Source organism: Hemicordylus capensis, chromosome 1, assembly GCF_027244095.1.
Source record: "Hemicordylus capensis ecotype Gifberg chromosome 1, rHemCap1.1.pri, whole genome shotgun sequence".
Taxonomy (NCBI): domain Eukaryota; kingdom Metazoa; phylum Chordata; class Lepidosauria; order Squamata; family Cordylidae; genus Hemicordylus; species Hemicordylus capensis.
In genome coordinates, this window is record NC_069657.1 from 234,008,156 (window position 1) to 234,023,282 (window position 15,127).

Consider the following 15,127-nt stretch of genomic DNA (forward strand, 5'->3'; position numbering starts at 1 on the left):
CAATGGGGCTGCTGCAGAATGACTTGAAACTACTTCAGTGCACTGTCCCTTTCCTGGTTTCCAAGGGAAGGAGTGCTGTGCTGCTGCTGGAAGTGGTTTCAAGTCAGAAGCAGTTTCAAGTCATTCTGCAGCAGCCCCATTGCTACACAGTTGGGGGTGCCTTTGAAGTTGCACAGCAGGCTTAGTGGGTCCTTACTGTCGACAGAGGGCTGCCCATCATGTCAGCCACTAAGTTTAGTGAAGCCAATTTACACATTCTGCAGGATGCTGTGGTCAAATTCTGGATTGTACCACTTCAAACAGCAGGAATTTTTTCACGTGGGGCTTTTAAAGCCCTTTCACTCGCATCTCCTCGGGAATGGAGGGGGAGGCATTCACATATCGACCAGCTTTACCCTGAAGTCCTTGCGAGTTATCGGAGAGCAGTTCACACGCAATTCGGGTTTTTCACAGCGCTTTAGAGTGTAGCCCGATTTATATCTGGGGTAAAAAAAATCACTCAAGTTTGCAGTAAAGCCTCCCAGCAAACCCACGGTAAAGCCAGCTGTGTGTAAAAGTCCCAGGCAGGGAGTGCTGTTGAATGCTCCCACACATTTTTATTTTATTTTTTTAAACCCTCATTACGTTAAAAAACCTAGCATATTGGAGAGGGCTGCTCTTGTTTCTGATAGATTCTGTGGTCATTTTTAATGTCAGATTGGGGGCCATTTATTCTTTTGCACAGAGACTGACCTGTTTGTCCTGTGCAGACAACGGAAGGACATTGTTGTCAGGTGATGCTGGAGGATGAGAAAGTGGATGAGTTCCTGATGGTGTGACTGATGTTATTCAGCCTCATAATAGTGTTACCTGTGTGGATATCCCTTCAGACAACACTGTAACCATTAGTATAGCATCAAGGGCTCATTCACCTGCTCGTACTAATAACATCGGCCATGCCATTAAAAAACAAATCAAGGATCTTATAAGACAGGAAAATAAGTAGCGATTAACTTATGGCCAGCAGCGAGGATTCAAATAGCAACTAAATGGGGAACTGATGTTCTGTTTAGCAAGGATTGGTTGAGAAGCAGATGGAATATATTGCTGATGGTAGCGTGTACAAATTTTAATATGATTTAGAGAAGGGAAGAAAATTAGAAATTCATTTACTGGCAATTTTAATTTATTCTTAGTCTCCTGGAATTGAAAATTTGGACAAAATGTAACCAGTGAGACATTACTGTATTGATTTTTGTTGGGGGATAGTCTTTATTAAGATGTTGTGTGTATGAGAGAGAGTGTGTGTGTGTGTGTATGTATAAATACATATATATACACACACACACACACACACACACACACATTCTGGATTATTTGTATATGTGTGGGAAGGGTTTAAATAATTAAAAAGCCAAATTCTAAACATCACACAGCTTTGAAAAAAATGATGACTGTGTATTTTGTATGTTATATTGGAAAAAAATAAGCTCAGAATTCCCGTGCATTTAAATGTACCACATGGTGACACTCTTGAGGCATTTTTCTCAGCTTTCCCAAGGCCTACCTTAAGTTCTTTGTGTAAGCAGTATTTCCTGGAGCAAAATATTTTTTTTAATTTTTGTTTTGTGGTGTTTTAAAGACATGCTAATAGATCTGTTCAGAAATGTTGACCGCCTCAGGGACGATCTCAGAAATACAGTAGGAATGTCAACAGAAAGTATTGATGCTTTGATGAACGTGCCTCTTTCAGAGAACAGAACACAGGCAAGTTTCTTATTTATTTTATTTTATTTTATTTTATTTTATTTATTATGTTTATAAACCGCCACATCCAGAGGCTTATGATACTGAATACTTAGCTGACTCCAGTGTTTATAGCATGTATTTATGTGTATGCATGTGAAAACATGTATGATTACATGTCAGGCAGTGGTACATGTTTCTTACTGAAATGTCCATCCATAATTCATACAAAAATTCTCCATAATTCTGTTTCAGCATTTTATTTTGTGATGCTTCTTATTAAAGACATAACAGTTTGCTACCCTGTCCAGCAGGAAAACAAATGTGATACTGAGACACGGAGCAGGTTCACACATAACAACAGCATCTGAGATTTGCATGAGCACCTGCAGCTCTGGGAGTGGCCACTTCCCCCATCCCTGTGTCAGCTTCTGTTTCCAATCCAGGTTCCAATATGCCAAGATTGGTCATGATATCTGGACCCACCAATCTCGGCATACCATACCCTGCCCTACCTTTGTCAGGGAACTCAACATCTTTCACTTACTTCAGATCTCAGCTACAGATGTTGGGTTCCCTGGTGGAAGTCGGGCAGGATATGCCAAGATTAGTAGGTTTGAACATCATTGGAATATGGAAAGGAAGTAGAGGCTCATGGAGAGATGGAGAAAAGTGTGTGCTCTGGAGGCTGAGGAAGGTCATGTGAACCTCAGGTGCCACCATAACATGTGAACCCACCCATGGATGAAAAAGTATTCAAAGGCAACTAGAGGCAATTGTTGTGGGGTTGGCACAGAAAGCCAGTTTAAAAGCACTAACAGGCTAGATGGAGAATGCACTTAAAATAACCAGGGGAAAGCAAAGTGGCATCTCCAGATGGTTCAGCCTCAGTTTCTCTATGTAAGCGTTTTTATAAGCATCCAGGCAGTTGTGCAGTGCTGCACAACAGGAGTAGGACTGTGCAATTGTCTGGATGCTGTTTTAAGTCATTGTTCACCTGTTCTGTTGCACAATACTGTCAAGTCTGCCTTTTGTGTTGTGCAGTAGCCCTGGCAGGTCCCTGGGCTGCCCAGAATGCTGACCAATCACAACATATTTGATGCGCAAAAAAGAAGTCTGATAACATGAAAAGCCAAAAGAAACCATAATCAGCCTTCTTGTTAGGGATGTGTGAACAGGTTTGAAAACCAACCTGTTCGACACTGAACTGGTTTGGTTCTATGGCTCAATATAGGACCGAGTCCCCCTCCCAGTTTGAGTTCGATATCAAGCCAACCCCTCCCCCCCGGCCTGTTTGGGGGATTCATGAGTTATTTTTTTAAAAAATAAGAAATTATTTTTAGCAGAAATAGCAATAGCAATAGCATTTACATTTTTATACCGCTTTATAGCCTGAGCTCTCTAAGCGGTTTACAATGATTTAGCATATTGCCCCCAACATTCTGGGTACTCATTTTACCGACCTCGGAAGGATGGAAGGCTGAGTCAACCTTGAGCCCCTGGTCAGGATCGAACTTGTAACCTTCTGGTTACAGGGCGACAGTTTTTTACCACTGCGCCACCAGGGGCTCAGGGTAAATAGAACTTACCACCATTGCTCCAAGGCCACAGGGGGTTCTAAGTTCCCCCTCCCACTGCCGGCCTCCATTATATTCTAAATCACCTTGTTTGGATGGTCTTTGGCACGTTCTGGGCCTCACCCCTATGGTGGTGGCCATTTTGGAGGCCGCCACACATGCCCAATGCCATGACCTGGCCATGCAGAGGCCCATTCGGCATGCACGGCAGCCTCCAAAATGGCCACTGCCGTGGGGGTGAGGCCTGGAATGGACTGAAGACTGCCCGAACCAGGCAATTTGGAATATAATGGAGACTGGCAGGGGAAGGGGAAACTTCTGGAGACCGCCCCCACCCCCCAATGGCCTTGGAGAAGCCCCCAGAGCAGTGGCAGTGAGATCTATTTCAAAATTTAAAAAACCGGGGGGGGGTTGTGTGTGTGTGTGTCACCCCATTTAGATAATTGTATGAAGAATGGCATGCTGTTCTGTCCTCCACATTGCCAGGTGCCATTGGGCAGTGGGTTAAAATAGAGAGCTGCTTAATCCGTTCTCATTAGAGAGAGTTCACTATTGACGAACCTTCTTTCCTTTTGTGCCAATATAGCTGATTTTTCAAATACTCCAGCTGGAGCCGTGCAGTACTGATGTTCTTGATTCTAAACTGGAAGTGGTTGCAAAGGAATTCTGCAACTTGTCACTCACAGAGAGGGTCCGCAAATCTTATGCTTTGGGGATAACATTTTTGCAATACTTGGATATTTACAACTTCATCTACAAGGTTTGTCTCAGATGTTGTAGTGTTTCTCTGTCTTTCAAGGTTTGCTAAGCTGGCTTATATCTGTACATTGTTTTTGCTTGTATCTGTACATGGTTTCTGCTTCCTTTGTTGACTTGCACAGTTCAGGAAGGAAGCCCCAAAGGCCAAATAACTCTTTGCAGTGGTGCCTGGCAGGAGCAGAGAATGGCATCGGTGGATCAGGGCCTGATTGTGATAACACAGAGGTCCTGATCCAGAAATGTCTGAATGCAGCAGAGAGTTGCAAGATACTGCTGCAGTCTTGCATCAGGACTGTGTGTGATGCTAACTTCCTTGCTTCCTCCCCACCAACTGCTCAGTGCTCTCAGTAATGATAAGCTACTCAACTGTGTGTCCACAGTCTGGGCAGCCCATAGTGCTAAATGTGGGTCCTCCCTCCCTTACCTAACAGTACAGTGCCTGTTTGATGGTCTGCAAGTGGGAGCCTGGTCTTTCTTGCAGAAAGGTCTTGCTGGTTGAATATGTGTAACCTGCAAAGAATTAAAAAGCTGTTTGGGACGGGAATTTAAATAATGAATTGTGACCATTTTCAATAATTCCCCAAATTAAGGTGAATGGTTCTTACTGTTGGATACTTTCTCTTTTATTCCAACCAACCTAACTTTGTTGTTACTTATTTAGTTGTCAGTTGCTTGGCAATGCAGGGCACGAGCTGGACATGATTCAGTCAAAACTAAGCAATTTTCTCTGAGTTCAACAGAAGGGATTTACGTATGCATGTAAGATTCCCGCATCAGATTCCCATTGGTATCAATGGGACTTGAAAGTTCTTCACTTTGACTGTCACTCAAACAATCATTTAGAGGCCTCTGAACAGGTTCAAACACTGACTGGTTTGCAGGCTTGAAGGCAGGGGGTGGGACAACTTTAAGAGTGGGTGCACTTACCTCTCCCTCCATTTCCCCCCCACTGGCGCTCCATTTGTAAAGACCTCGTCAGGGCGAGAGCATCCCTCCCTGCCACCCCATCCCCTCTTTGGCTGGAAGTGCACCCTTCCCCGCTCTTAAAGTTGTCCCATCCCTGCCTTCGAACCGGCCCCTGCTGGTTCCGTGCACTTCCCTAATTAAAAGAAATTAAAGGCAGACAAAAGCGATAGAATCTGTGCCTATTAGCATAAAGACTGTAAGCCTACTATGAAATTACTATAAGATTAAAAACTATGAATGTCTGTACAAAGTGATAAAGGAGCCCTATAATTGCCCAAACAGTAGCATGTAAGGTTACTATGAAATTACTGTAAGATTAAAAACTGTGGATGTCTGTAAAAAGTGATAAGGGAGCTATGAGATTCCTAAAAGTAACATGTGACTATGGCGTCATGGTAGGGCTACAATAAATGAGATGGTGTTGAAAGTTACATGGTATAAACTATACATTTCTGCAGTGCTAAAATCTGTAAAGATAATAAATAAACTGAGACTTTAAAAGCAGTAGGGCTGAATGTTTGAAGAAGTTAGTTCTTGCTGGCGGTCAGGGCCTGATGAATTCTGCCTGCTGCCGCCCAGAATTTGACAACATGGTATGTTATAGATGGATTACATCTATAACTGAGGGTAATAGTCTGAGGGTAATAGGGAGACATAGTATTGGTCTGAGTGTCCTGGCGACCTGTCAAAAAGAGGGATAATAAGGGTGTTTCATACATCTCTGTAGAACAGAGTGCCCCCCCCTCCGAGAACCAGAGAGGTCAGAGTTGGGGACTGGGGTGGAGGCAGACAGGAGGTGGGGGTGGCTCCCCCCGCAGAGGAAAAAGGGTTTTTAAATAGTAACGTGTTTGTTTGTGTGTGAGGGATGGAGAGAGAGAGAGAGAGAGTTTTATGTGCGCACACTGTGACTTGATGCTGCCATCCAGGACAAAACTCTTTCCACTCAGTGATCATAAAAATTAGAAGGAACACTGGTTTCAACTTGTCCCGAGTCACAGGGGCAGAGATGTTCTGCAAAAGGGATCTTCCTGTATCTCCCTTCAAGGACAGCCAAGGGAAGGGCATCACAGCAAGCCAGGGAAAAGACCCTTCTGTGGTTAGGTACTTCTAGCAGTGTGAGATATCCAGCAGGTGTCATTATGTACCTTATACTTTCAGAGAGAAGAAAGTCTGGAGACCTATCTAGGTCAGTTAGGTGTTCTGCGTTCATTATGCACTGTAAGTGTTCTGGCCTGCTCAGAACGCAAGGAAAGTAGGTGGGGAGGGGAGAATCCAAGTAAGGATAGTTTTGGAGATAGAGATTGCTTCCATGTGGATTGGAAGCCATCCAGCAGTGTTGAGGGGGCTAGGCCCATGGGAAGAGGGATAATCTCAGCCAGTAGTTGAGTATGGACAACCATACTCTGGCCTCCACTTTCACCAGGCCTGCCTCCAATCGTAGACTGGCATTAGACACAACAGGGCACTTGCAGTGCTGCTCTTAGGAATTTGGATTTGACAAGCTCTAGAGGGGCAAAGTTGGAAAAGGGGTCATTGTGCCATAAACTTAGCTTCAAGCAGCGTAGAGCTGCTGGCATATATTGACCCCTTTTCAAAAACATTTTAGAATGGAAAAAAATTTCCATTCCTCTGGGGTAGCAGTGTCTGTGTGTAGGGTCTGAAGCTCTTCAGCAGCAGTAAAAGGATTGCATAGTGATGTTATGAGCTGGGGCTGGGTTAGCTCAGGGGCCCCTTCCTTTGGGGTTTCTGTATCAATGAGGAGCGTTTGAGACTCTTTAGCATCAGGAGGTAGCATAGATAGAGCTGTCTTGGATAGGAGCTGGGCAGGCTCTGGAGTAACCCTGCTCCTTGAATGAGCTGTCATAGGGAGGGGGGCTTCAATGATGTCCAAATTGTTGTCTTTGAGCTCTGTGTCAAAATCAGACAGATGGTTCCTCCTGGGTCTGGGAGGGGTTGCTTGCTTGCTTGGGTCAGTGCCTGGCAAGAAGGTCATCAGGTCATGGTCCAGGGGATTTATTATGGTTCTGGCAGTTGCACTAACGTGGCCCTCAGGTGGGGACTGATGGTGGATGATGTCTATGTCACTGTGGGTTCAGACTCTGTGGGGGAGGGGAGTCAGTGGCAGCTCCTGTTTTTTAACCTCTGTGAGTAAATTCCCCAGAGCTGCAAACTCTAGGCCTCTAGCTCTGTGATCATCACTTTCTCTGGGCCATAAAGGGTCAGGCTCTGGAGGTAGCTGAGATTCAGCAGGGTCCTTTACAGGCTGTTTTCTAAGGCCAGATCTCATTTCTTTAGTGACTTTATCATCAAGGTTACTTTCAGCAGGAATGTTTTGGCTCTTGGTCTTTGCTGCAATTAGAAGTGGTGTCTATGAATACTCCATTGGGTCTAATGTTAAAGTTATGGAAAAGGTGCACACACACCCATCCGAAGGAGCTGGTGTGGGAGGGTGGGGTGACTGAAAGTGAGCAGGATTTTCTTTAAACCTGGGCAGAATGGCAAAATTGGATCGAATCAAGGTCTACTGATCTGGGGTGGCAGTTTAAGAGTTGACTTGGAGAGTTAGTAAGCACTTTACGATGAGGCCATCTCCTGGCATTGATAGGTTCATTTCTATTTGTAGTACCATCTGGGAAGTTTGAAGTACACACGTTGATTTAGATGAATGAGTTGTTTTGGGCAGTCCAGCATGTGATTTTGGCAGAGGTCCCAGTTGGAGCTGAGAAGGGAACTGCCTGGACATTGCCGGGGACTATGTTTGAAGGCTTAGTTGTGTATTTTTGTAGTCCAAATGCATCAAAGGCATGCCTGACCTTATCTACTTTTGTTGAGACTGTGTTTAAATGCCCTAGAATTTGTATGTCCACTTCTGCTGTAAGCAAACACACATCTCCTAAATATTTTGGTAAGGGGGTGTAGGAATGGCCTCAGGGACGTCTGGCTCTCTTAGGTCCCCAGTCTTTCTGTTCCAGGGGCTTTTCCTAGCAGGAATTATTTGATAGTGAAGTCGATGCCTGATCTAATGTAATCTTGCTGCTAGCAGACTCTTTGCAGGGTGAGGGAGGGTTCTCCCTGCCCAGGGCCATAAATCTGTTCTTGGTAGGGAGTGTGGCAGTTGTACTCACCACTCCACTGGTGGGAAGGTAGAAGTTGATCCTCATCTGCTTCCCTGCCATGGCTGATAGGGCTGTTCCCTTTTTCTCTCTTCTTGCTTTTATTTGTCATGGTTGAGGTTTGTGTAGTTTTGCTAGAGAATTTCAGCTCCAATGAAGAGAAGTCCAGTTTTAAAGCCAGAGCTCTTGAATAGCGCTGCTTGCTAGTCATCATTTTGGCCCCTCCCTCCAACTTTGACTGGATTGTACCTCTTGTAAAGGAAGCATGCTTGGTGACTTCCCTTTCTCTTGTCTCTTCTAGATGCTTTTACCTCAGGAGCTACAAACTTCTCTGGATACGGTACTGGATCTCCTCAAATATTTGGACCACTTCAAGAAGCGGGTTGTGTCTGATGTCCGCCCACTCTTAGCTACTATTCATTCCCTTAAAAACCTACGGCAGTCACGAAATGTACCTCTTTCCAAGGTTTGTTTTTCTCTGTCAACTGGCAAAAGGCAGTGATTTCTTCTGATTAGTTCTGCTGATAACGAGTTTTCAATCAAGTATCCAGTGACACTAGCAAAACCCCCTCAAAGATTGGGTAGTTTGGACCAGGGCTGGATAGTGAGACTTCTCGGTGGTGCAAGTTCATGTGTGTGTCTCTGTGTTTTGTTTTGTTTGTCCTAGTTCTCCCTGCATTCCTAGCCTAATATACAAGAATACATTAGATTACAGAGCTGAATACTATAATGCCTTTTTTGGATGACATTGAATGGTGGAAGCTGCCTGATGGAAAGGCAGGGTATAAATGCTTAAATAAAATAAAATAAATAGACCTATAAAATATAATGTAAAAGCTATTGTTTACCATAGCAGAACTAAATTTACCATGGTAGAAATAAATTTAGGTTAATGCCACACATTTGAAATGGGCTGTCCAGTGTGTGTTGCATGTATTTAAAAATGTCTGCTGTGTTCATTTGCAATCCCTGTCCTGCATTTAACTCTGCACACAGCTCTATGTCGGCGGCTAGGCTGAGATATAGAGACTTGTTGGAGGCTGCCTAGTAAGCTTCAGAGCTCAATAAGAGACGTTTAACTTGATTTTTCCAGCAAAGCATCCACACACTCTAGGCATTCTACCACCATTCTGGCTTCCAGTGTTATATGGCACCATAAAAATGTTATGTCATATATAAATTTGAATGTTGTGATTATCTCCTTGCCAAAGCTCTTCTTTAATATGTTGTTTATTCTGTCAATATGCCTTCTGTTTGCTTCTGCAGGCACTGTTTCAGACTAGCAACCTAACAGTAAATAAAGGGACATTTAAAACCATTTCAAAAGCTTTTTGCAACACGGAAATTCCTCCTTTGTTTTTTGAATCTCTACTTCCTGATTTTGAAGAGCAGAATGTTTACCATTCTTCTACACAAGATGAGCGTGTGCAACATATTATGGAGAAATTCGGCATCCCACAGGATTCTAGTGAGTTCTTAACAAAACTTCCTATGGAGGGGCATTTGCTCAGTGGTAGAGCACATGCTGTGCATCAAGAAGATCTCAGGTTCAACCCCTGCCATCTTCTGGAAGAACTGTAAAGGACCCTTGTTTGAAATTCTGGAGAGTCATGTCAGTCAACTGGCCTAGATGGATCTAGAGTCTGACTCAGTATAAGACAGCTTCATTTAACTGATACCTGAAACCCCTTTCAAAGCTTAATTGACACTATCTGATAGAAATGAGTTGTGAGTAAGTCCCTTTGAAATCAGTGGGAGTTACAGCTAAGCCTCATGTTATTGCTTTCAAAAAGACTTCGTCACAACTAAGGACACACAAAATCTGTCAAAATCTATTCCTACAGAGTTTTCTGCTTTGATGTTCTTTTCTTGGCTATCCATAGAAAGTACGTTGAGGGTCTTAGAAATGCTTGTTTTCCCAGAGAATGTATGTGCAAAGTTTTCTCCCCTGAAGAAATTTCACAAATGGATGCATATTATAGCAGTAGGTCAGCACATGCATGATGACAAGTTGTACTCATTGTAAATGGGAATGCACATGGAAATGTGCATCCCTTTGAGAATAATGCAGTGCTGAAAGACATCTGCACTTGTACATTATCATGCACATTGAACTTCATTTTGTTTCTTCACCTAGCTTGCTCAAGGGTTTTGTGCATCGAGTCACTGGATGTCCCACTCCCCGCCTGACCAATAGCAAATTAGATAGAATCAGATATAAGGAAGGTTCAGGATAATTGAGTGTGCACCACTGGAGTAACAATATCTGGATTAGCTATTGAACCTGATGGTTGAAATAACTGAAGTAGAAGAAACAAATGTTGTACTCAGTGAGCACAATCCAACAACAACTAGGGATGTGCAAATTGATTCAGGTACAAATCGATTTGTACCCAAATCTAGCTGATTCGGGAGATTTGGAGACAAAACAAATCACCCCTGTGGTCCATTGGTTAGATTCAGATCCAAATCAAATCATGTCTGATTTGAATCAAATTGATTTGAGATTCAGATCCCTCCTATTAATTTCTCCAGATTCCCAGCTTTCATTTTTTAAAAAGCTAAGCTCTAGCCCTTGTAGAAGTAGAGTTAAGGAGCAAAATGGGTGGTCACTATTTTTCAAGTGTTTAGGCTCTTTGCTGTCTAATAACTTGTCCTCATAATAAATCCCTGTGAGGATTCATTACACACCTTCATTTCTTCTATTCATTTTGACTGTCTTTTGGACAGTGGAACATAGGAACATAGGAAGCTGCCATATACTGAGTCAGACCATTGGTCTATCTAGCTCAGTATTGTCTTCACAGACTGGCAGCGTCTTCTCCAAGGTTGCAAGCAGGAATATTTCTCATCCCTATCTTGGAGATGCCAATGAGAGAACTTGGAGCCTTCTGGTGCTCTTCCCAGAGTGGCTCCATCCTCTGATGGGAATATCTTACAGTGCTCACACTTCTAGTTTCTCATTCATTTGTAACCAAGGTGGGCCGTGCTTAGCTAAGGAGACAAGTCATGCTTCCTACCACAAGACCAGATCTCCTCCCATGACAGTGCCAACTGTCAACTGCCATGTGCCAACTACATTCCCTTCCCACCTGCAAGGCAGTGGGGTACTACTCAGTTTATGTTCTAGGATTTTTTTTTCACGTGTTTAGGCTCTTTGCTGTCTAATAACTTTTCCTCATAATGAATCCCTGTGAGGATTCATTACACACCAAAGAGTCTAAACCCCTCAAAAATTCCTAAAATATAAACTGAGTACCCAGTGGCTTGTGGGTTGCTGGGTAGTTGGAACATGGTATGCCACTAATTCCCCACTCCCACCTGCAAAGCAGTGGGGTCAAAATGAACAGAAGAAATGAAGTTGTGTAATGAAGACATGAAAGAATCTAAACACTTCAAAAATACCCAAAAAATAAACTCTCTGTGTGTGTGTGTGTGTGTGTGTGTGTGTGTGTGTGTGTGTGTGTGAGAAGGGGTATAGTTGACACATGGCAATTGACAGTTGGCACTGTCCATGTGCCAAAATGAACAGAAGAAACAAAGGCGTATAAGGAATCCTCATAGGGATTCATTATGAGGAAAAGTTCTTAGACATCAAAGAATCTAAACATTTCAATATTCCTAAACATTAAAATGACCCCATTGCTTTGCAGGTGCGTGTGCGTGTGGGGTGTGTGTGCAGTTGGAACATGGCAGTTGACAGTTGGCACTGTCCAGTGACAGTCAAAATGAACAGAAGAAATGAAGGTGTGCAATGAATCCTCATATGGATTCATTATGTGGAAAAGTTATTATACACCAAAGAATCTGAACACTTGAAAAATAATGACCACACATTTTGCTCCATAACTCAGTTTCTACAAGGGCTAGATCCTAGCTGCCTAGCTTTTTTTTTTTTAAATGAAAGCTGGAGATCCGTGTTAGGGTTAGGATATGACAGTGTCGAATCCCCATTCTTTTCTATGGTGGAAATGTTCAAAATCAGTAAAAACTAAAAAAAAAATCATTAAAAATCAAGCAAGTGTACCACTGCCTTGAAATTTGGGTGGTATGTGGCATCCATGGGGACCTATCTACCACCCAGATTTGGTGCCCCTAGGACCTGGATAAGTCATCTGAATCTATCCTTATCCAAATTGTATCAAAACAAATACAAATCGAATTTGGGGTGATTTGTAGGGGGTATATTTGGATACAAAACAAATCAGGGGTGATTTGTTTTGGGCACAGATTAATAAAAAAATCAATTTGTGCACATCCCTAACAAGAACCTCTCCTTTTGAATGCCATTAAAATGAATGCAAGGTGCCATGGAGCTGGTCCCAGAATAGCTATTCTGCCGCATGTACCCCTTGCTTCACCAAAATGCTCTTCTGAAGTACATGACAAACTGAAGTACTGTTTTAACTTTTTAAACATTGTTCAGTCTCATGCAATTTGTCACTAGAAATTCAGGATTCTCAGGATCTAGGATCAGCCTGTATTTGAACGTCTTAGTCATTAGTAAGAAACATTTCCTGCTTGAGTGAAAAGGAATAAGGATTTTAGTTTTTCTTTTCATTCAAGAGGATTTTGTACCTGTTTGTATGAACCTAATGGTGAGAAGAGGTGCCATCGCTCTCTGGTAGAGCACATGCTTTGTATGCAGAAGTTCTTGGTATCTTCAGCTAAGATATTCTTAGGTATCTAGGCTGGGAAAGACTTCCCTCTGCCTGAGACCTTGGAAAGGAGCTGCTGCCAATCAGAGTGGACAATGTTGGATTAGGTAGACCAGTGATTTCACTCAGTACAAGAGAACTTCATGTGTAAGAGACATCCATTCCAAGTGAGATCAGATTCTGCAAGTTGTTTTTCCCATATGTAAACCACCCAGAGACATAAGTTTTGGGAGGTATATGATTTTGTTAAATAAGATAAGATAAAAGATAAGATAAGATCTGATAAGATAAGGTAAGATAAATAATAAGAGCATGGGGACATCTTTCGAAAATGGAAAGACTGGCTTGACTGCCACTAAATTTACTGAGCCTTCAGCAGACCCTGTAAAAAAGGAATACATGAGTTTGAACCATTAAACCTTTAAATAGATTCTATCTGAAAACTGAAGCAATGTAGACAATAGTTGAACTGGCTTTCATATACTGCCAAATCTCAAGTCCCCAATGAGTTGGCTTTAGTATTCAAAAAGGTCACTGCTTTTATTTTGAGGAGTTGTTTTTCCAGTGACACTGACATTGGCTCCTCTGCGCTCAAAAAGCTCCATTTAACCTTAAACAGAAGGGGTTTTTGCCACAACAATCAGAACCTTGTTAGCTGAGTTCAGCAACAGGAGCTCTTTGGGGAGGATTAGCTTTGTCAAAAGGTATCACATCAATATGTGAAAGCAGGTCTTCCAAGGGATTCCAATATCTGCTACCAACTGGCAGCAAGCAACACTATCACTCTCCTCCTTCAGTCTCTGTGCATCCACATTATATGTGCTAATTTTCCCCCTGTCTTTTTGCAGCACCATTCTGCTTAGCATTCTATTTAGACTTGGTTAAGACACCTACTGGGGCTTTAATTTGGTCTTTCCTAAAGCCCATGCTGTTTGGGAAGATTCTATATACACCGGACACCCCTGAAACACAAGCAATCATGGAGAAGGTAATACCATGCTCAATAAAATCAATAGTTCTCTGTGATTATAAAATATTTGGTACTTGTACCAGGCACCAATTAGAAGATGGTTTCTTCAGAGACTTGGGAAGCTGCCGAATTCCTAATGTTAATCCACCTTCAGAATATGTGACTTGGTTGGGAAGAAGGCAAGAAGCTTTGTAAAAACAGCAGCTCAGAAATCCTTGTTAACTGAAACCAGAATGGTCTCAGACAGGGAGTGAAGCAAGGCCTCCCACAATCTTAACATCTGTACCCATCTATTTGCTTTCAAAACTACTGTTACTATTGTTTCATATCATTTTCTATACTATCAGAGTGATCACTGCAAATTCCACTTGGTTTTGCAAGCTTCTGCTGAAGTAGCTGTTGGTAGTCCTTGTCTCAGTATTGATGTGTTGGTACTCCAAGTCAAGACTGGGTGTAACCTACAAACGATGCAGGAAACCTGGTATAGACAGTTTCACCCCTTACGTTTGCTTAAAGGGCTGAATATGGCTTTTTAATTGACTATTTCAATTTATTTTTCCTTTTTCATTCCTTAAGTCTAATGCAACTTTGGAGCTGATGGCTAATCTTACACAAATGTCCCAGGAATGGCTGGACAATTCACTGTTGCTCTTGAATTCCCTGACCACGTTAAAGGAGACCGTTCCAATAATGAAGGTATGAAATGCTGACTTCTCCTGACTAGGGTGGGTTGCATGGAGCACCACATTCACAGGTTTCCTATTTGGTGCCAGGCCTCATGGAAAGTGTTGGGAATGACCTTTAAAGCCAGATGTAGCCTGGGTCCAACATACTTTAGAGAATGCCTCTTCCAGTAGGTAACTCTCCAGCCCCTGGGAGCGCCATTGCTCTCAGTGCATGGGCATGGGGCTGTGCTTTCTCCATAGTGGTGACCATGCTGTGGAATTAGTTGCTAGTTAAAGTCATTTGGCCCCATTACTGCTTGTTTTCCAATGAGAAAAGAAGACATGGCATTTAGCTGAAAAGCATTTGGAACTGGTCAGATGGCTGACACAGCTAGCTCTCTGTTGTTTAGTTTCTTCAGCATGAAACGTGCTGTTTTTACCTGTCTGTTTTTATTCCTCCATGTTATTTTTAAATTAAGCTATATTGTTTTGATGTTTTGGGGACTTGTTGAATATTGCTTTGAGTACTGTTGTTTTATGGCAAAATATGCAGTATAAAAGCACCCCCCCAATGAGTTTTTGTGAGCCTTTTCCTGCACTGCAGAGATGTTTGTTCTAAGAGCGTTCAGTGGCAGGTAGTAGATATGATATAAGGAACCCCACTTGATCAGAAGTGAAAGGAACAAAATGACCC

At 42.7% G+C, this 15,127-nt stretch overlaps 1 protein-coding gene across 1 annotated transcript in view; it reads left to right on the forward strand.

Annotated features, from left to right (window-relative positions):
* The window catches only part of ABCA12 (ATP binding cassette subfamily A member 12), a 244,358-nt gene that overhangs the window by 122,176 nt on the left and 107,055 nt on the right, over positions 1 to 15,127 (forward strand). Inside the window, exons 17-22 of the mRNA XM_053268830.1 lie at positions 1,622 to 1,746; positions 3,889 to 4,062; positions 8,442 to 8,606; positions 9,407 to 9,608; positions 13,647 to 13,786; positions 14,345 to 14,464. Of these exons, the coding sequence (XP_053124805.1) occupies positions 1,622 to 1,746; positions 3,889 to 4,062; positions 8,442 to 8,606; positions 9,407 to 9,608; positions 13,647 to 13,786; positions 14,345 to 14,464 (926 nt within the window). The remainder of the gene's footprint in view (positions 1 to 1,621; positions 1,747 to 3,888; positions 4,063 to 8,441; positions 8,607 to 9,406; positions 9,609 to 13,646; positions 13,787 to 14,344; positions 14,465 to 15,127) is intronic.